The sequence below is a fragment of the Protopterus annectens genome, chromosome 1.part1 (assembly GCF_019279795.1).
Source record: "Protopterus annectens isolate FY-2018-M chromosome 1.part1, PAN1.0, whole genome shotgun sequence".
NCBI classification, from domain to species: Eukaryota; Metazoa; Chordata; order Ceratodontiformes; family Protopteridae; genus Protopterus; species Protopterus annectens.
This window is the reverse complement of record NC_056726.1, coordinates 1567790794-1567818456: the sequence shown is the minus strand read 5'-3', so window position 1 is coordinate 1567818456 and position 27663 is coordinate 1567790794. Positions and strand designations below refer to the sequence as shown.

The 27663-nt window shown below is 38.1% G+C and overlaps 1 protein-coding gene across 1 annotated transcript in view; it reads left to right on the top strand.

Moving 5' to 3' along the window:
* The window catches only part of IL22RA1 (interleukin 22 receptor subunit alpha 1), a 114564-nt gene that overhangs the window by 71876 nt on the left and 15025 nt on the right, over positions 1-27663 (top strand). Inside the window, exons 5-6 of the mRNA XM_044083287.1 lie at positions 3617-3761; positions 18917-19038. Coding sequence (XP_043939222.1) covers positions 3617-3761; positions 18917-19038 — 267 coding nt within the window. The remainder of the gene's footprint in view (positions 1-3616; positions 3762-18916; positions 19039-27663) is intronic.

Here is a 27663-nt window from a genome sequence, read left to right as displayed (position 1 = left end):
TCTTCTCCACGGGCATCCAGTGAAAGGTGACATGCCCAGCAGGGCCATCACTGTAAACAGATGCTAAATGTTCAACATCTACTAATGCATAAGTATCTTTTATATTGTAAGAGTTGCCTTTTTTTCATATGAATATAATCTAATTATCAGATGTATGCGTAATTGTTAATGTATATTATTTAATGTCTGTTCATGTATATTATTGAATGTCTGCTTAAAAATGTTTGTTATATGTTGCAGTTTTTCTCTAAAGGCCTCCCCTAAAAAGGGGCTTGTGACAAAACCCAGTTGGACAAATACTGCAAAGAAAAGCAAAACAAAATATAAAAAAACAAATGTGGTCACTGTGATGAGGGAATATTTCAGTTTGCAGTTATCTATCACTTCATGCTTGGGGTGTACAATCCCCTCATGAAATACCATTTCTGATATATTTTGAGGTGGTTATGGTTATATGCACCATTTATACATTTATACTTTTCCCCATGCAAGCATCTATTCTTTTCCTAACCCATAATCTGATTCTTCTCCCCACCATCCCATTCAAAAAAAAAAAAAAAGATGTTAGTAAGGAATGAAAATCAGTGATCATGGAATGCATTTTTCCTTTCATTCCTTAGCCTACTCGACACTACCCTGGTGCGTAGCCCAGCTCTAACGTTACCTTCTGCCTAGACACACAAACACTGAAGTATGAGTCTTTCAGTAGACCCAGGACACTTTATTCTCCCCAGGATAGGAAGACCAGTGTAGGACTGTGACGCCCATGCACTGGCCCAGTAATCAAGCAGCCTCAGTCCTCAACACTAACACCAGTGAGGGGCATGCACATTGGGAAGGATAACAAGTACACACACAGTAAAGTACAATTTCCCTTAAGAGCACACAGAGATCACAGTCAGTCTGGGGTTGGTTTTGCCCTTTCTCTCCAGATCCCCAATAAGACTTCCCAATGGCACAGCTATAGGGTACAGATCTCAGCCTAGTGGTCAAGCCAAAACCTCCAGCACCCTCTCTGTCCAACTAGTGCTTCATGTCCCTGCCAAAGTAGTTGACACACACACATACTTTGCGATATGAGTTATATACAAACACACAGGCACTCCTGGGGAAGGCTGGCACAGGTTCTCCTGCTATGCCCCCTTCTCTCCAGACTATAAGGTAAAAATCACTGCCACCAACCACTATTTATCATCTACTAATAAGGCCCTAACCAAAGGGTGTCCAATTTTACTGTGCAATATTACTATTATCCAATTAGTAAGTGTGACGAACAGCAAGGCTATTGGAGTGGCTTTGTACAGTATCACCATATACATGCAAGTACTCTAGAGCTTAAATTATCTCTACACAAAACAGCCACAGTTGAAAGTTTTAAAATATTTAATAATAATTAATAAAAACACAAGACAATACCCATTAATTTACCACAATGACAATAAAGAGTTCAGAAATCACAGGAATACTTTAAAACAATATTGTAGGATAGTCTGACATAAATATAGAAAACAGCTAAACTAATCTGGCTATTTTATCTATCTCTAAGAGAAATCACTGTTCCAAATACTACTTACATATAGACATTACAAGCAAGTTCTGGTGAGTGGATGTTCTTACTAGATCCAAGACAAGATACAAAATACTCAATCTTTCTCTCTGAGAAAGTCTTAAATTGATAATGCACATTACTGCTGACTCTTCTCAGATTTCATCATTTTTATCACTTCTCCTTTAGTTCTCAGGCTAACGGAAACTCACAATTTACATTTATTTGTAAGCTGCACCTGCCAGGAAACTACAGCAATAAAACACACTTTGACATTTGAAACCTAATAATTATCTATGTCTTAAGACAATAGAAAGAATTTCCCAGCCCAGACATCATGTCTCCAAGCTTGAGATCAAACACAGTTGTAAACTTCTTGACTTAACAGCTTTCTTCCAGCAGGGTGCACTGTGATTACATTTTTGAAGCTGAATACAACATATAGTTTAATCATAACATATAGTTCTCTTTACATTGGTAAAACAAGCCTGTTGGTTATATTAATATTTACAATGACAAAAAATGATCTTCAAAATTCTATCTGGCTGGGCTGGCAGCCCCTCAGGTTTTTCACATGGACACTCACCTCCACTACTGCCTTATTCAGCTTCCACATCACTATATAGCTATCATGTGTTGATCAACTTAGTCCCACTAGGCTAGCGGCCTCATTTTAGGGGAGACCTGACATAGTATTTCTAAGAGTTGGTGAAATATGGCCAGTGTACTGTGGAACTTCCCCCAATCCTTTGCCATGGAACCTTTACAGCCACTGGAGCTGGCAGTGACTCAAGCAGATGAGACCTCAGTTTAACTTATCATCTGAAGGACAAGAATGTAGCATACCTCACCCATGCTGCATTTTGTATCAACAATCCAGTCACCAGGAGTGGAAATAGAACCCACAGCCTTATGGCCTTCTAGCATCAAAGGCAAATGTGCTACCTGTTGCATCATTGACACTGCACTGTGTGATCCAGGAACATCTGAATCATCCAAACATTATCAATATATGCCACAGAACCAACATTTTAAATTTTTTAAGGTTTTATGGTAAAACTAGTGTTTGTTGGTGATTCTTTGCTCACTGATTTTGTGCATACCTTTTAACTGTCCAGATTTTTGTAGAATGTTCAGATTTTTGCCTCATATCTTTGGCCTGTTTTTTTCATAAAATGTGTGTTTTTCTAGTAAATCATTGAGAAATTAAGTCAGTAAGTAATGACAGACATTTGAGTCTTAGACTTCATATCCTTAAAAATGCATACTAATGCAAAACCTATTAGTCTAGCAAGGTTCTAAGAGCCTAAGAGCAATAAATAAAATATGTTCCTATTTTTTGTCCTTGCCCCCCCCCCCTTACTTTGGGGTTTCTCCAGATTTCTTGCTGTAAGAGGTTGAGGGGTATGATTTTGTGTCCTGATTGCATTTTGGATGTTTGCCATTAATTTATTTAATCATTTGAGTAGAAATCATTGGGATATTTGTGATCTTCAGCAGAACTCCAACACTGGAAGGATTAAGACATGCTGTAAAAGTCTACAAGCTTTACTCTGGCATTAATGACATTGCTGCCATATTTATTTATTATTGCCTATTTATTGACATGTGTTGACCGGGAAAGTCCATTGGGTCAGAAATTCATTTTCGGTGGAGGCCCGGGGAGACAAGCTCCTCAACGAGTAAAATAACATCAGAATACAGTAGGTAGGTACTTATACAATTGTAAAATAACATCAGAATACAGTAGGTAGGTACTTACACAATTTAATAAAGCAAGACTTTAAACTGTATATAATAAAGACAATAATTATCACATCATAGTTTTTGTCTTATTTCCATGTACCAGTATGAAATTTATACTAGGTATATGCTCTTCAAATCAACATATGCTCATACAGGAAGAGATAATTTTAAGTTTGCTTTTCATATATTTCTTTTTCAGAATCATTATACTACATTATCTCTTTCTACTTATAATGATGTATTTGTTATAACACTGTTATTTGAAAAATCATTTACTTTAATGAAAAAAGCATTCTTAAATAATACATTTTACTTTATTTTTAGGAACGGGATATAAAAATACGTAACAAGTCTATTGAAATTAGTCAGTTACTTCCAGGCACAGAATACTGTGGAAATGTTACAATAGAAGTTGAATCATTAAGAAAGGAGAGCAAACCTAAATCGTTTTGCTTCAAAACATTACAAGGTAAGAATATTCATTTAATTTAATAATTTTCAGGGTATTTATTTTGAGCAGGTGCAGGCTTTCTTTAATAGGGAATCATTCTCACTTATGAAGTATTTACTTTTCTGCTGGTAGCATAAAATCCTTCATTCATTAACTTTTGGAGGAAGAACTACAGTAAACACTATCCTCAAATGTCAACATTGAACATTTATATTATCATGACGTGCAATACCTACTTATCAGTAACAATTCAAACTGTTAAAAAACAAGCATACATGTCTTACTTATGGCTAAGGAGCATTAACATTTCTGCATCAGTGTTCTTCATTAACAAAGGCTGCTATTTGCTACATGGGCCCTTCCATCAAATGTCAACTGGGAGCCCCCCCCAAAAAAAAATGCTGTCTCCACACCACACCAGTACAGCTTCAGACAGTACATTCACATTTGTGTCCTTTAACTGTATATATGACATTTTATACAAATCAATGTTCCGTATGGCTTCATTGAAGGGGTCATTGTGCCCAGAAACATGCATGCGCCAGATCTATTCTATGATATATTTACGTTCCTTCAGCTCTGCAACTGTAGAACTACAGATACTACTAATTTTGCCTGTAAGCAGACACATATCTAATGTCTGTCATCTTTTTTATTTCAGTACTGGCAAGTGGGTAAGACACACTTGAATATTTTCACTCCTGTTTCAAAAAAGCCTTAAAAGTTTTCGTGTTAAATTTTTAGAACATTTAAGAAATATAAAAAATGAAAACGTGGAAAGTCCATTAGGGTTACATTTTAAAATGTATCATAATAGTGATGGGAGTAAGTTGAAAGGAAGTGTTTTAGAAAAAGTTTATTGTGAAAGAGATGCATGTTTAAAAAGTAAATTACAACATAAAGAAGCACTTTTTATTTTGAAATTCAATACTTTGTACCCTTATGGGTTAAATTGAGAACTTAATTGGAAATGGCGCTTGTAAAGTGTTTCTCTAATTGTTTAATTGGTTTTGTTTTAATATATATATATATATATATATATATATATATATATATATATATATATATATATATATATATATTAAACATTATACATTCATCACCTGTCTGTACTACTGTAACATTATGCTCTGAGCTGTATCACTCGTAAATATTGTAATATAACCTAAAACCTATTTGTAACCTTGTTTGAGCTATACTACTTGAAATGCCATGCTCTAAGGTGCATCACTTGTAAATATTGTAATCTAATGTAAAACCTATTGTAACCTTGTTACTGGAGCTTTTCTCCCCAGGACTCCATTGAAAACAGTTTCATCTTGGCCCAGTGGACTATCCTGGTAAACCAACTGCAAATAAAATAAATAAATGAGGTTGTGAATGGATGTAATTGTACTCTGTTAAAGGCATTGGCCGTGGCGCTAGATAGAAAGAAAAAGAGGTTGCTTGTCTACAGTCATTTCAACAATAAATTCTGCTTCTGGATTCACTGGCTGAATTGTTTTTCTGTGTGGGATCAAGTGTTTGGAGGTTTCTAATGTCCTTATTTATGAGGTCCATGATAATCCGTTCCATGGCCTTGCAGATCAGGCTAGTTAGGCTTATGGGTCTATAATTTCCCACATCAGTAGATGCTCCACCTTTGTGTAAAGGGATGACAGTGGCTGTCCTCCACTCAGCTGGGACAAACCTGGTACTCAGGCTTTGGTTGAATAGGGTGCCTAATGGTGCTGCAAGTTCCTGCTGTAGGATGTAGCCTGGGATATTATTAGGCCCCATGGAGGCTGTATTTTTTGCCTTTGAGAGAGCAGTGATGACCTGATTGTTAGATATAAGGGGAAGGGGCATGTCCTGGGAATGTTCTGATTTACTGATGGGGGGACAGAGGGGTTAAATTTTCGCTGAATCTGTCAGCCAGCAAGTTTGCTATATCTATAGCATTTGTATATGTGGTGTCCTTGACCATCAGTTCTGAACAGATTTGGGTGCTACTTTTGAGAATATGGACATATGTGAAGAAGGCCTTAAGATTGTCTCTAGTAGATGTGGCCAATTTGGACTCAAAGTTTGCTTTGGAGGATTTCACTAGTGCTCTTATTTGCTTATTTAGGGTAAGGAGAAATTGCTTCCAATTGGGCACCTGCTCCTTCCTGGTCCTAGTCAGCAATTCTTTTCTTTTGTTATAGAGTTTATTTATTGCAGATGTCCACCAGACAGGTTTACTCTTCCTTCCGGAGGATGATTTAGTCCTGTCAGGTATTCCTGATTCCATGGATCCATATAAATTTTCATATAGTAATTTGGTGTACTTTTGGATACTGGTGCCAGTTCCTAGAGTGGGGGCTGTGAAGCAGTTTATACCATCCCTCAGGAAGCTGTAATCAGCTTTGGAGAAGTTTTTTTGATTGACCCTAGCTAGAGGGAGGTTGGGGGAGATGGTGACTTCAAACATGACCACTTTATGGTCAGATCTTACAAGGGAAGATGATACTGCAGGGATGCTGAAGTGGCTACACATGTTGGTTAATACCAAGTCCAAGATATTTTCACCTCTTGTGGGTGTATCGACTAGCTGTTCCAAAGCATTTGCATTTACAAAATCGAGGAATCTCTGGGTATTTGTGTTCTGGCAAGAGCTGTTCTTCCAGTCTATGTTTGGGTAGTTAAAGTCGCCCAGAATCAGGGTAAAGGGTTGAATCTTGATAGATTCGAAGAGGTCTAGATAGGCAGTTTGGGCATCTTGGGTCAGTTTTGGGGACCGGTAGCTAGCTATTATTTGTATAAGCGTCTTGTCAATAGTTAACTGCACCGAGTGTTTCCTGTGAGTCATACTGTTTGACCAGCATGGAGGTGTGTATGTTGTATGTCTTTAATATACATTGAAACGCCACCTCCTCTGGCTTTACTACCCACAGTTTGGGGTCTGAATGTATGATAGGATGAGTAACCAGGTAAGGCTGGGGTGCTCTCTGCAGCTCTGAACCAGGTTTCTGTGACCACACAGATGTCAGCATTTTCCAGGGTTAAGAATGCTTGCAAGGAGTACAGTTTCATGTTTAGACTGCTAGCGTTTAGCAGCATGACCTTTAATTTGTGTTTTGTTGAAATTTTTATGTTGGTAGTTTTAACCTCATCACTTTTCCTAAAAAGGGCACTATAGGGGAGGCCTTTGCCAGAATCCTGACGCCCAGGTGAGAGAGATGCAGGCCATCTCTGGCAAAACATCGTGGTCTGTCGATCATAACATCCCAGGCTGTTAGGTACTGGATCCCACTGGAATGACACCAGAAACTAAGCCAATTGTTAGTTAATAATTTTTTGTTTGTATTCAGACATCATTCTGGGTGACAGTAGAATGTTGCTTAAGGCTAGAGACATCCCTGCCTGGGACACATATTCAGCGAGTTCAATCATGTCTCTCTTCATATAGTCCAGGGAGGTACATCTCAAGTCATTCACACCAACATGGACTATGACAGAGTCATAACAGTACCTGTTATTGAGAAACTTGAGTGTGTGTGTGATATGGTGGATTCTGGTCCCTGACAGACAACTAACCATGACTTTCTCCTTATCCAGCCAGGTGAGAGGCACATCTGTGTGTCTTACAGTGGAGTCACCTATGAGTAATATGTTGAAGAAAAAAAAAAAGAAAAATACCTGCAGCTGCTAAAGGTGTCACGCTTTGTAAACTTGAGAAAAAAGATGCGAAACAAGTGACACCACCATTGGACTTCAAACAACGATAAAAATCCTTTATTGGATATAAACAGTGACAAAAGTTCAAACGTAAATAAAATCCCATTTTTTCAAAGTCCAACGATAAGCACTTTCAGAAAAATCCTTCATCAGATCATAATTAAAAGGATGGGGAACAGTCATTTAAAAAAGAAACACTAGCCAATCAACATGAAGTATTACATGATACTTTCTTTGGTATAGCCAATAAATGATGAGAAAAATACAGTCTCAATAAACCAATCAGAGGATCTCCAATTTACATATCAGATACTGCTTGTAGACCAATAGGCATATACTTATAAACAAAAGATGCTCAATAGCTAGACCAGACCAATGAGAAGCAGCCATTTCACATTTGTCCATGAAAACATATCATGCTGACGGCCAAGGGTAAAAAAGTCGTATGTGATAAACAGCAATAAAAATAACTACTTTAATAATTAGTAAGCCCGAAGTAGAGCAAAAAATCTTGAGACTGAGAGAACTATAAGACATGTTGATGCAAAGACATCTTAGTGAAGAATTATACATTTTCTTTGACGTATCCAATCCCAGCATACCCTCCATAGGAGGCCTAACTAAGATCCATAAAGATACCATCAATCCCCCACTAAGACCCATAGTGGCTGGTCGAGGTTGGATCACGGAACCTATATCTATGTATGTTGAAAAAGAACTAAGAACACTATTAGTCAACATCCCAATTGTCCTTAAAGACACTGCTAACTTTCTGAACCAACTAGGCTTGGTTGCAGATAAATTAACAGAGCATGTGGATGTCACCCTTGTTACGCTGGATATACAAAGTCTTTTTACATCAATCCCGAATGACCATGGCATTGAGTCCATCATGAATTTATGTCAAAGGTTGACACATAACATCAATCTAGATCTTATTTGTGTCTTGTTAGATCTAATCTTAGAAAATAACATCTTTTATTATGGGAGACAATACTATTGGCAGCATTGGAGTGTTGCCATGGGCACACCCTGCACCAACAGTTACTCTAACCTCGTTCTTTCAGAATGGGAGAACAATTTTGTATTGAATGCTATGAATCCTTGGCTTCCCAATGTTATCTATTATGGTCGGTTTGTTGATGATGTTTTTATTTTGTGGCAAGGTGATTGTGGCCAAATACAAAACTTTGTTGACTATCTCAGTGGGACTACTAACTTCTTACTGTTTACACACCAGTCTTCTAAGAAGAGTATTAGTTTCCTTGATGTAAAGATATTCTTTGATGTTAAAGGGAAGATAGGCACAGCAATACATAGGAAACAAATATGGAAGAATCATTATTTACATAGAACCACTCTACATCCCAGACATATTTTCAAGAACATTATGGAAAATGAGGTAACCTAAATCTCCCTATTATGTAGTGAGGATCAAGACTATGAAAATGAGGTGAAGCACCTACAGTCTAATCTATTGAACACAGGTTACACTACCAAAGATGTCACCATTGATGCAGATAGACTGAATGAAGTTAGAAGATCTAAGGGCTATCCTCATTTCTATAATAAACCAAATGTCAGAAATAGTTCTCTTGCTAATAACAATGTAAATGAACCAAGAACAAATATGTTTTTAACTTTTGCCAATGACAATATACAAGTATGTAATGTTATCAAGAAATATCAGCCTATTCTGACACAGGATGTAAATAGCCATTATATAGTTGGAGAAACACTGAGATTTATTTTTAAAAACAAGAAAAACATCAAGCGTCTGTTATGTCAGAAAGATGGACATCCATCTAACAATGTGATTAAGAAAAAGGAAACATTCCGTTGTGATAAATGTTTAGCATGTAACAGTATTGACACCACTAATAATTTTGTACATCCTACAAAAGGTTCTGAGTATACCTTTTCATGTCATGTTCACTGCAACACTCCGCACCTCATCTATCTTGCTACATGCCAATTTTGTGATGCCTACTATGGTGGGGAAGGCTGATCAGAAATTTAAGAACAAGATTCTAAGACACTTATGTGACATTCATCACAAAGACAGCAAGAATGCCCTTGCAGACCATATAGTACAATTCCCTACACATTTTTTCAAGTTTAAAGGAATTCAAAATATGTTTTATAACTTGAAGCTAGGTGACATAATGAATGTCACTGAAAAAAATGAAGTAAAATGGATCATCAATTTGACTGCAGATAAATCACCTGGTCTAAATGCTGTTGTACCATTAAGACCAATGCTCAAAGATAGGTGTCTGACCATTAGTTAAATAGAAAGAGTATGTTTGACCTACCATTGCCTCATTATTAAATAGTATTTGATTGCTTATATGAGGTAATAATATTGGAAAATGGTTTGTTAGTAACCAGTTCATGATAGAACCTACTCTTCAGTTTAGTTCCTAGACTAACATCAAAGGGTTGTTCATAAGAAAAGTCTGTTTTGATGATCCTATAAGACTATCCATCACTTCTAATTTTAACACGATTAATTTTGCTTCAGGATATTTGTATTTTGACTTCTAGTTGTTCAATAAGCTATTAATTAGGAAGTCTTACTCATTGCTTTGGGATTCTGATAAAGGTCAAGGGCTTTTTTCTTCCTTTTATGAGTAGTGCCATTTGTAAACCTTAATGGTGCTTTGTAGAAAATGATTTTGTTCCCCACAAGTATTTATATATTTTTTTACATCTATTGGTCTGAATTCGAGCTAAGGCTTTTGATTAGTCCTGATGGCTTCTTGCCATTGACCTTGTTGTCATCTTAATGCTCCACGTTTGGTTGTAACGTAGGTGTACGATGTTGACCATTATGTTCTTGCAGTATGCCTGGATTTCATCAATAGTTAAATTTGGCATTCTTAACCTTTTTGGTCCTTTCATTTCACAATATTCTGCACATATAGGCAGTGCTTAATTAATTTTTTCACTTAAGCAAATGCAAACTGTTATTATTATACTATACTTTTTTTTTGCATTCATCTAACTTAATATAGGGCTATGATTTTTTGTTTGGTCATTCAGATGGAACATTGTATTAATATACCTGTTGATTTGTCTCAAAGTATCCTTAAATTTCATGTTAATGCGTTTTTGAACGTAGTTCAGACTTTAATTCCGTGTAGTTGTCTATTATAGTTTTGAAAGTTCAAAGTCATTGCTATTATAGCACCTTATAATCTATACCTATTTGACTTAGTACAGGACCATAATTTTCGCTTGACCTTTCCGATGGATTATTGCTATAAGCTAGTGTACTAATCGGACTCTTGAAGCCTTGTCTTAACGCATTTGCGTATTATATGTTTATGTGCCTTTTTTATATTTTTTTATAGTTTAATGCAATTGATTAGTGTTTGCATAGGATTATGGCTTCAATAGGAAGGTTCATTTGTTCGTATGGTATCATTTAATAAATCTCTGGTCAATTATAGATGCTTTATCCAGCATGTGAGAATCCCATAATATTATTGGCCAAATAGCTTTGGAAGACTATGCTGATTGGTTTCAGAAAGTATATTCTTCTTGCCATTGGTAGCACTTTACACATGCAGACTCGATGCTTTCTTTAGCCCTAAGTACATGGATTGGGACATGAGAATTTGATGTAATTGGTGCATCTCTTTATAGATTGCATTGCAATTGGGTATAATTCCTGATGACACAACATAGGTTTATATATTCCATTCCGTTCTGTATTAAGTCTATTATTATTATAATTTTTTGTATTATAGTTGGACATTTTATGACTGTTTTTTTATGTACTTCTGCCCCATGTGCTAATGAGTTTTTATACGCGAAATTTTAAGCGCACTGTAGCTGACATTCTCAATTATATTTTTGGGTTATAAATTATTCATTTGTACCACATTAACAAGTGAACTTTTGCCCAATCATAGACGTTCCCTAAATAGATATGGGAGACTATGCCGATTGGCCTTAGTAGGCTTGTTTTTCTTGTCATTGGTTGTAATTCCATATGTTCTGATTAGATGTCTCTAGTTGCCTGAAATACATTGATTGAATCATGACAACCTAATGCAATTGTTGCGTTTTCCATAGAGTAGATTAAGATATGTTATGACTCCTAATATCTTCTATTATATGTTTTCTAAATCATAGGAAGTGGAATAGTATGTCTCTATTTGTATTAAGACATACTTTCTGGTATTGAAGACAATATAGCATGGCTACCTAAATGTTCATATTAGTTGATATGTTAGCAGCATGCAAGATAGTTCTTGTTTACCAAGAACTGTTTACTGCCAAGAAATGTTTTCGTATTTGTCATTGAGACCTGTTATTGCACATTATTTCTATATTTTGTCATCTATAGCCTATTGTTAAAATTCCTAATATGCGGATGATTGATATTTCATTTCCATTCTGTTTATCTCCGCCTTCAGTGGGGAATCAGTCTCATAGTATTACGTTATGGAGAATATTGGGCTTGTTTTGTATCTTTTTGCAAACTACAGTACATTAAGGTGTTGGACCATTTTAGGCACTTATTAAAGAAGTTATTTTTATTGCTGTTTATCACGTATGGCTTTTTTACCCTTGGCTGTCAACGTGATATGTTTTCATGGACAAATGTGAAATGGCTGCTTCTCATTGGTCTGTTCTAGCTATTGAGCAGCTTTTGTTTATAAGTGTATACCTATTGGTGTACAAGCAGTATCTGATATGTAAACTGGAGATCCTCTGATTGGTTTATTGAGACTGTATTTTTCTCATAATTTATTGGCTATTCCAAAGAAAGCATTGCGTAATACTTCATGTTGATTGGCTCGTGTTTCTTTTTTAAATGATTGTTCCCCATCCTTTTAATTATGATCTGATGAAGGATTTTTCTGAAAGCGTTTATTGTTGCACTTTGAAAAAAGGGGATTTTATTTACGTTTGAACTTTTGTCACTGTTTATATCCAATAAAGGATTTTTATCGTTGTTCGAAGTCCATGAGCAATATGTTGGGTTTATGGTTAAGCCTTAGTGGTTGTGTGACAGAGATTTGTGAACTATGCATGGTATGTGATGTGGAGGGCTGTGGAGATCACGTGTGTATTTGCCTTGGAGGTTTTTACCTCGGAGGTCATCTTTGTTTGGATATGTTTTTGTTGAGGACCTCACTTACGTGGGTATGTGTTGTGTTGGTGTGGGTGGTGTTTGAGGTGTAGTGATTGTGCTGACAGCCTTCTCAGTGCCAGATATGCTGGCTTGTGAGGGAGAGAGCTTGGATTCTAGGTTCGTAATGCAATTGCATCTCTCGCAATTTGTGCTCCTAGGTGGTAGTAGTAGGTGGTTATCTGTGTACATAAAGCAGTTGCTACACTTTCCAGGATGCTGATATCAACCAGACTGGTCAGAGAAACTGTAGAAAATTGGCCATCCATATTTTTCAGAATATGAGAGAAAAGGTCAGGGTGAGCTAAGGGGTTTACCTAAAGCCCAAGTGCTTAAACCAAAACTAAGAGGCTTAGAATAACACTTAAAATTTAAACAGGCTAAAAACAAGCAGTAACAAATGCAACAGAAAAGATGCAACTGAACACTTTAGAGAACAAGCCACAGCAAGTAGCAGAAAAAGCAAGATGAAGTAATGGAGGATGAAACACAAATACAGAAAAAGAAGCTGAATAATGTGTGTTTTTTATTGTAGTAAAGTGGAAAGGGAGAGAGGAGGAACAAAAGAAAATTCAAGGTTAAGGAACTAAGGGGGTTTGACCTTCCCAAATTATTTTTGTATTGGGTAGAATGAGCTAATGAGATGGGACTGGGAGTGTCCCTTATCAAATTTACCGTAGGGGCGGGCAACAGCAAAAGCAACAACTGTAAGAGCACAACTGCAATGGGGTGGGTGAATGGGAAAAAAACAAAAATTCAACCACCAGATCAGCAATTATATAAATGTAGACAGAAAAGAAAATAATTCAGTCAAACAAATAAATAAAAACAGGGCAGTAAACAAGTGCAGAACTGTTACACAAATAAAAAACAATGCAATATTGATAAGCAAACTAAATACAAACAGTGCAGTGCTGATAAGAAACAATGAACAATTAAAGTGCAAAAAATATACTTATGTAGCTGTGTAATTCAGATTGTTTAAGAAGTATTCTCCGTCAGGCACAAATGGAGCTCAACAAGTTAAGCAGGGATTCAACTCAAATGTAATATTTTTATACCAACAGATAAAAGACCCTTCCAAAGTCACACCTTGAGACAAAGAGATAACACAGAAGCCGTTTGTATGTCATGAGATTACTATACATTTTTTTCATAAATCATGATCCTCTAGAATATTGTTAGTTAATGTCACAGTATCAAGGAAGATAATGTTTAATACAAGATGCATTAGAGAAATTAAAATGGTGAAGTGCAGCTAAAAAGGTATTAAATGTGTGGAAGAGGCAGACGAAGAGGAAAATAGAAAACAACTGCTACTGCTCAAAGGTTGTCAACAGTGAGAAGAGGCCCATAAAAGATTAAAGGAAGAAAGAAAAGGAAAGGATATAATAGAAATGTTAATGTATACAGTTAAAGTGTCAGTTACTGAAATGTTTATTAGCTTGATTTATAAAAAAATAGAAAAAGCTGCTTACAAAATATATTTCAATTAAAGTAGTCATGGGAAAAGGTTATATCACAAAGTAAGACTTAACAAAGAGGTCAGGCAACTGGTAAACCTGGAACAGGTGAGACAATCAGGCAACACTGCAGAGTACAAATAATGCTTAAGCTGAAAACATGGAACATCAACAGTCTTGTTTATATGAAGCATAGCGCTCAACCTTTCATCTCCAAAATGAGGAACACACGCCTTCATAATGGGGAACAAATGGGCAAAATGCGGAACACATACTAATGGCTTACTAACAACTTCAACAAGGAAGTTCACAGGATGGTTAAAATATGCTGATTTTACTTATAAAGAAGGTCCTTTAATGAATTAATATGATTAACGTCTATTTATAATGGATTTCACTTAAAAAAATTCCCAACACTGAATGTGTGACAGACTCTTTCAATGTGGAACTTTGAGGAACTTTGAGGAACATGAACTTTTTAAGACCCCAAATGAGGTACGTTCCTCGTAATGAGGTTCACTTGAGAGGTATGATATGAAGGCATGGAAAGTATTAGAATATGCAAGGAAAAGTAGCAGCAACATTATCATATTGCAGGAGAATCATTTAGAGACACAAAAGATGAAACCTTAAGGAAAAGTAAAACAGTAAAGGGACTGTGAAAGCAGTACAGCCAAGTAGGGAAAGAGAGATTATGGCATTATTAAAGAAAGATACTGTGGAAGTGGAGAAAAGCAAAGATGTATACTGTTACGTGAATATGGGGGGGGGAATAATATATATATTCCACCAAAGATTAGTAGAGGAGTTACAAGAGTTACTGAGTCTCATCTAATACCTCCAACAAGGGATAACATTAATAGCTGGTGACTGGAACATGATAATACATAAAAGGGACATGAGTGCTAGACCCGGAGCAACATATGAAGGGTGGTTCTTAAAAAAATGTTTGTAAAAGTTATAGAAGGATAGATATGGAGAAGAGATGATGAAAGAACAAGCAAATACCTACAGGTGTAGCTATATTACAGCAAAACTGACTACTCTGTAAATAGGTAAGCGACATATCTGATAAAAGTTTCAGATCATGCATCAGTGGAATGTGACTTAAGACTCCCAATACCTAACACATCAGAGAAGCACTAGACAGCAAGTGGAGATTCACAGATCAGCTCACAATAAAAGTTTTAGGAGTTATTGGAAGGTGCTCTGGGAAGTGCAAATGGTCAAGGACAGCAAATAATGGAAGAATGGGATAGAAGCAAGGAAGTAATAAAACAAACCCATCAGTATCAAGAGTTGAAGGAATAGAAAGAAACAATTAGATTTCAGCAAACTAGTCTAATGAAAATGGGAATGATACAGTACCGAAAGGTGGCATCGGGGGCAATGGAGATGGACAAATTAAATATACTAGAGGAAAGTTGAAATAAGGAACTAGAAGACACTGTAGCAAGAAGGGAAATGGTGAAAAAACAGAACTGTTGCTAATATGCCAAGCTTGCAAAGACTATTAGCTAGCAAACCCAGGTAACAACAAATAGAATACATGATAAGAAAAGTGTGGAAGATAAGAACAGAAAAAAAAAAAATATATATATATATATATATATATATATATATATATATATATATATATATATATATATATATGTAAACAACCAGAGGATTTTAGTAAATTATTTAAGTATCTCTGTACTGGTCTATATGCAGAACAGGAAAGCAAGGAGACCACAGAACAGGAAAAAGAAAGTTTTCTTTTAGGTATTCCATCTGGGCAGGCTTACAATAGAGGAACGAGGTGGCCTAAGGAAGCTAATAATAATTCAAGAGATAAAAGACCGTATTCAAAACCAGTTATTGGGTAGGTCCCTGGGAAGTGATGGTTTGCACATAGAAATATGGAGGGAAAAGAAAGAAACTCTAGTATGGATGTGGGCCATGCTATTCAATGGGACATGAAAAATGCCTAACATACCCAAAGCATAGAAGCAGATAATAATCATGATACTCTCAATAAAAAGGTGCAGCTCACAGAGGATACTGCTGCTCTGGAACAGACTCCCCATCCACATAAAGCAAAGTTCATTCTTGTACATATTTGGGTGCAACTTAGATCTATGGATGGGAAGCATAAAAAAATTACCCCTGGACTGCCCCCTGTACTACTAATGGACAGAGGCAGCTCCTAAATGCTTTATTCCATGCATAGTTGCCTCACATCTAAGTTATGATACCTGTTATTTTCATTAGGGATAATATATAATTAGCAACCATAAGTTGGTAAGACCAGTCTAGAACCAAATGGGGTAGGCTCTTTCAAACACAAAAAGGGAAACTGGCTAGGCTTAAAATGGCCCACAAGGGCAGCTAGCCTACTACTTGTCTATGAACCTATGAACCTTTAAGGGAATGAGCACCTTTCCCTAATATCATATAAACCAATAGCCATATAAACCACAATTATAAGATACTTGCATCGATCATCGTCATGACGATAACAATGATACTGCCAAAATTAGTGGGTCTAGATCATGGTGGTTTGTAAAGGGAAGGCAAATGTTTAATGACATGTTAGACAGTAAAATACAAGAAGAGGTAGACGAACCTAACAGAAGACTAGTAATGACAGGGTCAGCTGCCAAAAAGGCAGGGTGCGCTGAGATTATTTGCGGGTGGTAATAATCAAGATGGAGTTTTCAGTGTACATGATTAGTCTAATTCAAGGATTATATAAAGGATCTACAGAAAAATAAATAAATGGAGGAGTGTCAGCAGAGATAACCAGAGAAAGGGGAGCACAGCAGGGGTTCCCTCTGTCCTTGTTGCTATTTGCACTGTATCTAGAATCACCAGCATAAAGAATAAGGACATTTTATTCTTTTATTTATTTATTTATTTTACATTTGTTGACCGAGAGTATCTGACTGAGCTGAAGCCCTTTTTTCAGCAGAGGCCCAGGGACAAAAGCTCCAAGTAATAGAAACAATTTTAAACAAAGAAATCAAGAATTCAAAGGTGTGAGGGGCACATATTGTGAGCAAAAGTTAACTGTGTTCACTTATTATGTAATAATATAACTAACCAACCCAGAAAATGATATTCCAGCATTGCTTAATGTACTAAGGCAGTTTAACACACAATATGTATAAATTATACTCCTACATTCAACCTAGTGCACAATCCGCTGAGTCTGTGGAGTCACTACAAATTAAGGTATCTGAGTTTGTGGATGTCAAAAAAAAGGAGTGAAGTGCCAGTAGATAGCCAGACAGAAATTCCCAGAAAGGTGACCAATCTATTAAAAAATGGGATACAGTTAAAACTGGCATAGATCAAAGAATTAAGCAGTCAAGCTGTCTGTGGTAACTTTACTTCTATATGTGGCACAATCCTTTCTACACTGTCTGAGTAAAGTGCAATGGAACATGGTTAAAAATAGAATAAATATTTATGTGGGGGATGACAAAAAACTGCAGCGGAGAGGGACCAACTGATACTACAAATAATTGAGGGCTGGTAGTGATGTCCATAGTGAAGTCAAGCATGTAGCAGTAAATATGAGGTGAATTTTAAAGGGCTAATGCTTACGGTGAAAATAGTAGCCAGAGTTTTTGCAGGGGGAGGGCAAGTTCCCCTGCACCTCTCCCATGTGGGGGGCTGCACCCCCACATCCCCTGCAAATTATATATACCATCTCCGAGATCGCACCACAGTGGGGAGAAGAGTAAATTTCCCAATCCTCACTATACAGCGATCTCCATTCAAAAGCGTTGAAAAACCTAAATTTTTATTTTACATGTTGTGTTTAAATGGAGAAGCTGCGTTTATGACTGCAGCACAATCTCCATTCAGAAGAGTGCTGTCTGACTTGCACAATAGCTGCTTCGATGTTACAAGTTTTGGCATTGTAAATGTTTACTGATGTGGGGTTCCAATCTTCTCATCTCAATTATTTGAATTTCAATGTCGTGGTACTTCGAACTTGCGAAGGTAATCCTCCAATGCAGAAGCCAAGGAATCTGGTAGAACTTTGCATTAAACCTAATAGGGTGTCAACTTCCAAAATTTAGCAATAAGATTCAAAACGTATCAAACTGGAAGGAAAAAGATACTAAAATGCACTTTTGAGAGCAATTGAGGAAAGGAGGGAGTATGATAACTTAGGAAGAAATGCTAAACCTGTTTATTATAGGGTATAGGGTGTGGTTGCAATACAAAATGAAGTATGATCAGCAAACTAATAAGGAAAAAGGTGTCACCCCCCCCCCGAGAGTTTAAATGTTAATAAAAGCAAGAAATGAGTTGGCGCATAGTGAAAGGTTAATAAGTAGGCTTCACAGAAGTATGATAGAGAAAGAGAAATAAAAATTAAGGAAATTAATAAATACATGGGAGAAATCTCTATGAAATAGATTATAGATTATAGATTTGTGGGGCCCCATACAAAGTGACTAAATCCAGAAAATGTTGTATATTTGGATAGAAATGCCTTCATAAACACTTTTATACTTTATAGGTTAAATAAAATGTACCCAGAGGTGAAATGAGTGTTGAGGTGGGGGCTGAATCAGGTTGGTGACTGATGTTTTGTGATTACAGGAACATTATGAATTTCAGTGCAGATGTAAATACCCTGATAGATGCAAGGAAAACACTTAACAAAGTGGTTTTCTTGCTAAGAAGGATAGAAAGCCTGAAAAGAAGGGAACATATTGCCACAACATTTCTAAAAGTCTACTTTCTGGCATCAACAATATATATTTATATATTTCTGTTTTTGGGAGTACATTGCCACAACCTTTTTAAAAGTCTAGTGACTAACATCAACAACATATATTTAAATATCTCTGTTTTCTCAACAGACCGCAACTGGTTGTTCTCTGTGCTCATTGCGTGTGTATTTTTCATTGGAATGGCTACCGCTGCTGCTATTTATGCTGTTGTGAAATATATCATGAAGGAACCAAGGATGCCAAAGTCTTTGGTAAGTGCCGAAGTGCGATCAGAAAAGGACTGCACACTTATTATTTGTATTATTCAGGAGATAAAATGGCCTGTGATAAATTTTTCATTTAACTGAAAGTTTACACCAGTAACTGACTCTCTGCCCTTTCCATCCCTATGTTTATATGTTTATATATGTATGCAATTTATTTATTTATTGCCATTTGACTACTGGGAAAGCTTGACTGAGTAGAAGCCCATTTTCAGCAGTGGCCCGGTAGAAAAGCTCCAGATTATTACAAAACATTTTAAGAACAATAATTTTACAAACTTCAAAAATAAAACAAAAATATCTGCAGTTTAAATAATTACGAAACATTTGAAATAATATAAAAACATTGGTTAAGAATCAGTACAAGTCATGTGACGATCATTTAATAGTTAGAGAAATTTTAGACAGTTTGCATTCAAATTAAAGGTAAGTTAGTCTAATACAAACAAGAATTGCAATATGAAGCAAGGGAAAAACAGACTTACGTAATATTTAGAGAGAAAGTCAGGGAAGAGAATTACATACCACTGGGATGTATAAGCCCTTATGCATATCACTACTGGGGATGTATAAGCCCTTATGCATGTCACTACTGGGGATGTATAAGCCCTTATGCATGTCACTACTGGGGATGTATAAGCCCTTATGCATATCACTACTGGGGATGTATAAGCCCTTGTGCATATCACCACTAGGGATGCACAAGCCAGTGCATTTCTTCATGCCATTCCCAAGCCCAGATAAATGGGGAGGGTTACATCAGGAAGGGCATCCGGTGTAAAACTTTTGCCAAATGACATATGTAGACAACAATACAGATTTCCATACCAGATCGGTCGAGCCCCAGGTTAACAATGACCGCCACCAGTACTGTTAGCCAACAGGGTGCTGAGGGAAATTGGGCTACTGTTGGCTGAAGAAGAAGAAGAAGGGGGGGGAGGCATGCCCGAAGAAAGAAAGAGAGGAGGAAGGTTAGGAGTGTGGTAGGGAGGGTAGGAACTTTGAATGTTGGTTGTATGACTGGTATAAGGAGAGAGCTAGCTGATATGATGGAGAGAAGGAAGGCTGATATATTGTGCGTGCAAGAGACCAGATGGAAAGGGAGTAAGACTAGGTGTATCGGAGGCAGGTTCAACTTGTTCTGTCATGCTGTGGATGGGGGGAGAAATGGGGTAAAGGTTATCCTGAAGAAACAGTATGCTAAGAGTGTTTTGGAGGTGAAAACCCACCTCCATAAACAGCACAGATAAAAAAATGAGGGTTATGCTACTCAACGCCAGGAGTTTGAATCTCAAAATGCATGCGCTCAAAGCACTTCTCAGTATGGAAATCGTCAACATCTGTGCAGTAATTGAAACCTGGTTCAAGGCTCCAGAGAATACTAGTACTATCGAGCTACAACTCATACCACACATTTCGGCCACAGAACATGGACTGAAACACAAAAGGAAGGGGTGCATCAATATTCATCAAGGATACTTACACCTCCAGGTTAGTGGCGCAGCATGATACCTCTGAGATCATCCATGTGCAACTAACATCGGGCAAGTCTGCAATGCAAATTGTGGCCTTCTACAGATCACCCTCCATGACCCAGGACCACCACTCTGCCTTTCTGGAGACACTGGAAAACATGAAGGTCCTACTGAACACCCTGATATTGGGCGATTTCAATTACCCTACCATTAACTGGGAAAACTACTTGAGTACAAACTCCCAGGCTCAGCGCTTCCTGGAATTTATCAACTCAAATGCCCTGGATCAGCTGGTAAACTCCCCTACCAGAGGTGAAAACATATTGGACCTGGTCATCACCAACATAGGCAACAGGTGTTCCGCACCGGAGGTCAACCTGTCACTGGTTAGATCAGACTATAAACTAATCACTCTGGATGTCCACATCCCACCACCACCCGCAACCAAGCAAATCACAGTGAAAAACTTTTCTAAAGCAAACTTCACCTTACTTAAGACAGAGGTGGTAAGTTTCACAGCCCCCATGCTAAAGGATAACACTGTCCAAGATGCATAATCCTTAACAAATGCACTCTATGAGCACCTACAAGGATGCATGGATTGTGCCATCCCTAGCAAAACCAAGACTCACTCCCCTAAAAGAAGGAAACCAGTCTGGTGGACCCCTGCCATAAACAGGTTATACAATAAAAGGAGGAAACTAATTCAGAAAAAAAGCAAATCCCAAGAAGGAAAGACATCCCTGATCTGTATCAGTAAGAAACTAAGGTCCCTCATAAAATCATCCAAGGCTAACTTTGAAAGAAAAATATCCAAGGATTCAAAAGATAACCCCAAAGCCTTCTTTAGCTATGTCAAGACTCTAAGTGGCAACTCGCAGATATGCTCTGAGCTAGTGCAAAATAGCACAAAATATACTGAACATACTGATATTGCCAACATCATGGCATTATTGAACACACTACTGAGCAAAACTGCCACTTTATTCACACCTATTCACTTAGTACCTTTGACATAGAGAATGTAGTACGCAAACATTGGCCGGTCCTTACTTTGCATGATGAATTAAATAAATGGGTACAACCACATCCTAGTTTTGTAAGAAAAAGAGATGTAAATCTCAAAGAGTTGTTTGAAAAGAAAAATATTTCAAAACCTACATCAGGCAATCCAAAGAGGGGTACTTTCAAGTGTGGTGCCCGTAAGCAGTGTAATGCTATTATGAACGACTCAACTATTTATATTCCATCTAGAAAATTCCTTTTTAATTCCAACTGTTACTCCAATTGTGCAACAAAAGGAATAGTTTATCTTGGAGTATGCACTTTCTGTTTCAGTTTTTACATAGGAAAAACTGAGAGACCCCTCAGGAAAAGAATCTACGAGCACCTATATGATATATCTAAAGAAAGGGATACTAATGCTTTTTATAAGCATTTCAATTCCTGCCCCAAAATGGAGCTTAAGTTTATGGTGCTTGAGCAAGTGACACCAGATGCTAGAGGAGGAGACTGGAGACTACCTTGGAGTATAGAGAACTTTTATGGCAATTGAGGCTAGATGCTGGCAAACCACCTGGCCTTAATGACAACATAAATATCAGTAGTGTGCTTAAGCTTAGGATGGCCCGGTTATAGGTTTGCTCTTGTTTTAATTTTATCTAACTGCAAAGTAGTTGTATTGATTAATCACACAGGTACACCCTGGTGATTTACGAGTCTTACAAGGGTATTTATTGCATTTATACAACATATTCTTTAATACCCTCATGATATTCATTTATTTACATGAAGCATGGTATTTCAAATATTTAAACATTGATATTTTTTACATGTTGTTATTTTTATCAATATATTTATATATATAAACACATTTTTATTAATATTTTTAACCTTTGAACTGTCTGTTTAGACTCATACGAAGAATGTTATTTTTTCGATTTGGCTGGTGTGCCATAAGAATTAACAATTATAATTATGCACACATCCAAATGCATGTATTTAAACACATACATTTTAACTATATTAGCAGTTTTATATGTTTTATGTTTTAACATTTTTAGACATAATATGTCTTTCAAAAAACTCTGAGGAACAAGTTTCATTTTATTATCTTGTTATTTTGTTAACTTAATTTAACTGAGTTAATTATGTTAATACACTTTACCACGTGGTCTTATACATTCCCTATATATTTAAAACAGCTGCATTATACGTTTTAACTTGAAAAAGCTCAGTATTAACTGAGCGAAAGTGCTTGTTTTATGTTGTATGTGTTGTGCCAATAAAGGATTTATCATTGTTGCTGGTTTCGGCTTCTTGGCTATGGATTTTGTGTTTCTTGGCTTTTCCTTCATCTTTTGGATTGCCAACATCATGTCAGATACATTCCGTGCAAACTTCACCCCCCCCTCTTACCTCCGAAAGTGCCAACAACAATATCAGAAAAGTGTAGTATTCCGGAAATCAAAGACACACAGGTGAAAACAGCCCTTTCAAAAGCCAAAAACACAGCATCAATGGGGCCAGATGGTGTCCCAGGATGAGTCTTGCACAAACTACAGAATGAACTAACCCCCCACGTATACACGCTGTTCAACCTCAGTCTCTCCACAAGCTACGTGCCCATAGAATGGCACACATAGTTATTCCACTCCACAAAGGAGGGGTCACAACTGACCCTGGTAACTATCGCCCCATAAGCCTGACTAGCCTGGTCTGCAAGGCTATGGAGCGCATCATCATGGAACTCATTAACAAAGACATTGGGAACCTCCAAACACTTGACCTGACCCAGTTCGGCTTTGTTAAGGGCAGATCATGCCTACTAAACTTGGTTGACTTCTTCGAGACAGTCATCAAGGCCATAGACAAGGGAAAGGTGGTTCACACAGCCTACCTTGACCTCGCCAAAGCGTTTGTCACCATTCCTCGCTCAGGTATTATAGAAAAACTCACCAGCCTAAAGATAAACCCCTACGTCACAAGATGGGTTGCCAACTGGCTTACAGACAGAACTCACACGGTAAGAATAGCAGGCTCCAGGTCTGACTCTAAACCAGTCACAAGTGGTGTCCTGCAAGGCTTGGTCCTGGGACACCTACTGTTCGGCATATACTCCTCAGAAGTATAGGCAAACACAGGAGGACTATGGCTAACCAAGTCCGCCGATGACTGCAAACTGGGAGCCATAATTGACTCTCCAGCTGACACGGACATCCTCCAAAAAGGCCTTACTGAGATGGACACCTGGTATCAAAGTCATGGCCTCAAGCTAAATGCCACAAAATGCATAGTCATCCCATATGGGAAAAACAAAACACCCACGTATTACCACATAGGTGGCAGCCCCCTTAATACAGAAGAGGTAATAAGAGATCTGGGGACCCAGGTAGATAGTAATCTCTCCTTTGACAATCATATTGCCAAAGTAGTTAGGAAATCTTTCTATGTGGCCCATCTAATTACTAAAGGGTTTGCATCTAGAAATAAAGAGGTTATAGTGCCCCTCTACTCGTCACTCATCAGACCCATCATAGAGTACAATGCCCCATTTGGGATGTACCTCACAAGACACTTCCAACAGCTGAAAAGACCACAAAATTACCTCACCAAGAGGATTACTGGCCTAAAACATATGTCCTATGCAGACTGACTGAAAAAAAACTCTGGCTGTACTCAGTGGCATATTGCTTACTCAGAGGTGATCTCTGCTTGACTTACAAAGCCATGTCCAGCTCAGAATTGATGGACATGCTCCACCTAAAGAAATCCAAGTCACTGTGAGCCAAGCACTCTAGTGAGGAAAACCCCGCTACAACAATAAATAGAACATGCAGGAGGGATAGATTCCTGTCACAGAGACTCCCCATGCTTTGGAACAAAATTCCTAACTACATTAGGCAGAGCCCCTCACTAACACTCTTCAAGAGAAACCTTGACGAGTGGATGGGTAACAGAAAATACACCCCTGGGATCACTACATTGGCTCTGCTTGACAGATGCTCAGTTAATTAATCAATGGGGCAGCAAAAGCCGACACACTCTGGCTAGGCTTATAAATGCCCTTGGGCAGATAGCCTAGTAGCTATCTATGAACCTATGAACCTAAAAGAGTGTCAGATAGAGTGATGTTTATGAAGCTGGAAATTGATGGTGTAATGATGAATGTTATTAGTGCATATCCTCCACAATTTGGGTGTGCAATGAATGAGAAAGAAAAATGTTATCGTGAGTTGGGTGAAGTGGTGATTAGTGCACCCAAGGGTGAGAGAGTGGTGATCGGAGCGGATTTCAATGGGCATGTTGGTGAAGGGAACAGAGGGGATGAGGAAGTGATGGGTAGGTATGGTGTTAAGGAGAGGAATGCAGAAGGCTAGAAGGTAGTGGATTTTGCAAAAAGGATGGACATGGCTGTGGTGAATACATATTTTAAGAAGAGGGAGGAGCATAGGGTGATGTACAAGACTGGAGAAAGATGCATGCAGGTGGATTATATCCTAATGCAAGAGGGCCAGTCTGAAAGAGATTGGAGACTGTAAAGTGGTGACAGGGGAGAGTGTAGTTAGGCAGCATAGAATGATGGTCTGTAGCATGATGCTGGTGATGAAGAAGAGGAGTGTGAGGGCAGTGCCAAGGATCAAATGTGGAAGATGAAAAAGGGTGATTGTGAGGTGTATTTCAGGGAAGAGTTAAGACAGGCATTGGGTGGTAGTGAAGAGTTACCAAATAGCTGGGTAACTACAGCAGAGCTGGTAAGAAAGATGGCTAGAAAGGTGCTTGGTGTGACATCTGGACAGAGGAAGGAGGACAAGGAGACCTGGTGGTGGAATAAGGAAGTACAGGAGAGTATACAGAGAAAGAGATTGGCGAATAAGAAGTGGGATTGTGAGAGAGATGAAGAAAGTAGACAGGAGTATAAGGAGATGAGGTGCATGGCAAAGAGAGAGGTGGTTAAGGATAAGGCATATAGAGAGTTGTATGAAAGGTTGGACACTAACTAGGGAGAAAAGAACCTGTACCAATTGGCTAGACAGAGGGACTGAGCTGGGAAAGATGTGCAGCAGGTAAGAGTGGTAAAGGATAATGAGGGAACCGTGTGTTGTGCAGATGGAAAGAGTACTTTGAGGGGCTGATGAATAAAGAGAATGAGAGAGTAATGGTTGGATGATGTGGGGATAGTGATTCAGGAAGTACAATGGATTAGCAAGGAGGAAGTAAGGACAGCTATGAAGAGAATGAAGAATGGAAAGGCTGTTGGTCCAGATGACATACCTGTGGAAGCATAGAGGTGTTTAGAAGACATGGCAGTGGAATTTTTAACCAGATTGTTTAATGAAATCTTGGAAAGTGAGAGGATATCTGAGGAGTGGAGAAAAACTGTTTTGGTACCAATTTTTAAGAATAAGGGTGATGTGCAGCAGGGTAGTAGCTACAGAGGGATAAAACTAATCAGTCACAGCATGAAGTTATGGGAAAGAATAGTGGAAGCTTGGTTAAAAAGAGAGGGAATGATTAGTGATCAGCAGTATGGTTTCATGCCAGGAAAGAGCACTACAGATGCGATGTTTGCTCCGAGAGTGTTGATGGAAAAGTATGGAGAAAGTCCGAAGGAGTTGCATTGTGTTTTTATGGACTAGAGAAAGCATATGACAGGGTGCCTAGAGAGGAGTAGTGGTATTGTATGAGGAAGTCAGGAGTGGCAGACAAGTATGTAAGAGTGGTACAGGATATGTACGAGGGTAGTGTGAAATTGGTGAGGTCTGCGGTGGGAGTGATAGATGCATTTCAGTTGGAGGTGGGATTACATCAAGAATCAGCTCTGAGCCCTTTCTTATTTGCAATGGTGATGGACAGGTTGACATATGAGATCAGACAGGAGTCCTGTGGACTATGATGTTTGCAGATGACATTGTGATCTGTAGTGACAGTAGGGAACAGGTGGAGGAGACCCTGGAGAGGTGGAGGTATGCTCTAGAGAGGAGAGGAATGAAGGTCAGCAGGACTAAGACAGAATATATGTGTGTGAATGAGAGGAAGGATAGAGGAATGATGAGGATGCAGGGAGTAGAGTTGGCGAAGGTGGATGAGTTTAAATACTTGGGATCAACAGTTCAGAGTGATGGTGAGTGTGGAAAAGAGGTAAAGAAGAGCGTACAGGCATGGTGGAGTGGGTGGGAAAAGTGTCAGGAGTGATTTGTGACAGACACGTACCAGTAAGAGCGAAAACAAAGGTGTACAAGAGGGTAGTGAGACCAGCTATGTTATATGAGTTGGAGATGGAGGCATTGACAAAAAGGCAGGAGTCAGAGCTGGACATAGCAGAGTTAAAGATGTTAAGATTTGCACCGGGTGTGATGAGGGTGGACAGGATTAGGAACCAGTATATTAGAGGAGCAGCCCAGGTGGGACGGTTTGGATACAAAGCCATAGAGGCAAGACTGAATTGGTTTGCACATGTGCTGAGGAGGGGTGCTGGGTATATTGGGAAAAAGATGCTAAGGATGGAGCTGGCAGATAAGAGGAAAAGAGGAAGGCCTAAGATAAGGTTTATGGATGTGGTGACAGAGGACATGCAGGTGGTTGGTGTGACAGATCAAGATGCAGAGGACAGGAAGATGATCCGCTGTGGTGACCCCTAACTGGAACAGCCGAAAGAAAAAGAAGAAAGTAAGGAGGTAAGTGAAGAAGGGAGAGTAAGGAGGTATAAGGAATGAAAAGGTACTTGTTCACATTTAAGGATATAGTTTATCCTGATTTTGAGCAAGAACAGAGACAGATTTTAGCTAGGAAGTCATTTAGAGTGGTTTTGAAAGATGGGAGGGAGGATATTGCCCTGATGGATACAGGTAAGGAGTTCCAGGACTTAACCTTATACAAGTACAGAAAATGACCAGCAGATTTAAATAGGTTTGTATAAAGACAGGAGTTTGTGGTTAATGGATTGCAATGACTGACTGAGAACATACTTCTGTAGAATGTTTTTAGTGTTGGACAGGCAAATGGATGCTGGATAATTTTATAGGTGGTAAGAAGCGGTGTATATGTCAGTTGATGAGGCACTTCTAATCCATTTAGGCTTTTTAGTGCTATACCGTGATGGGTTCTGAAAGGGATATTTGCAGCAGATTTAGCAACT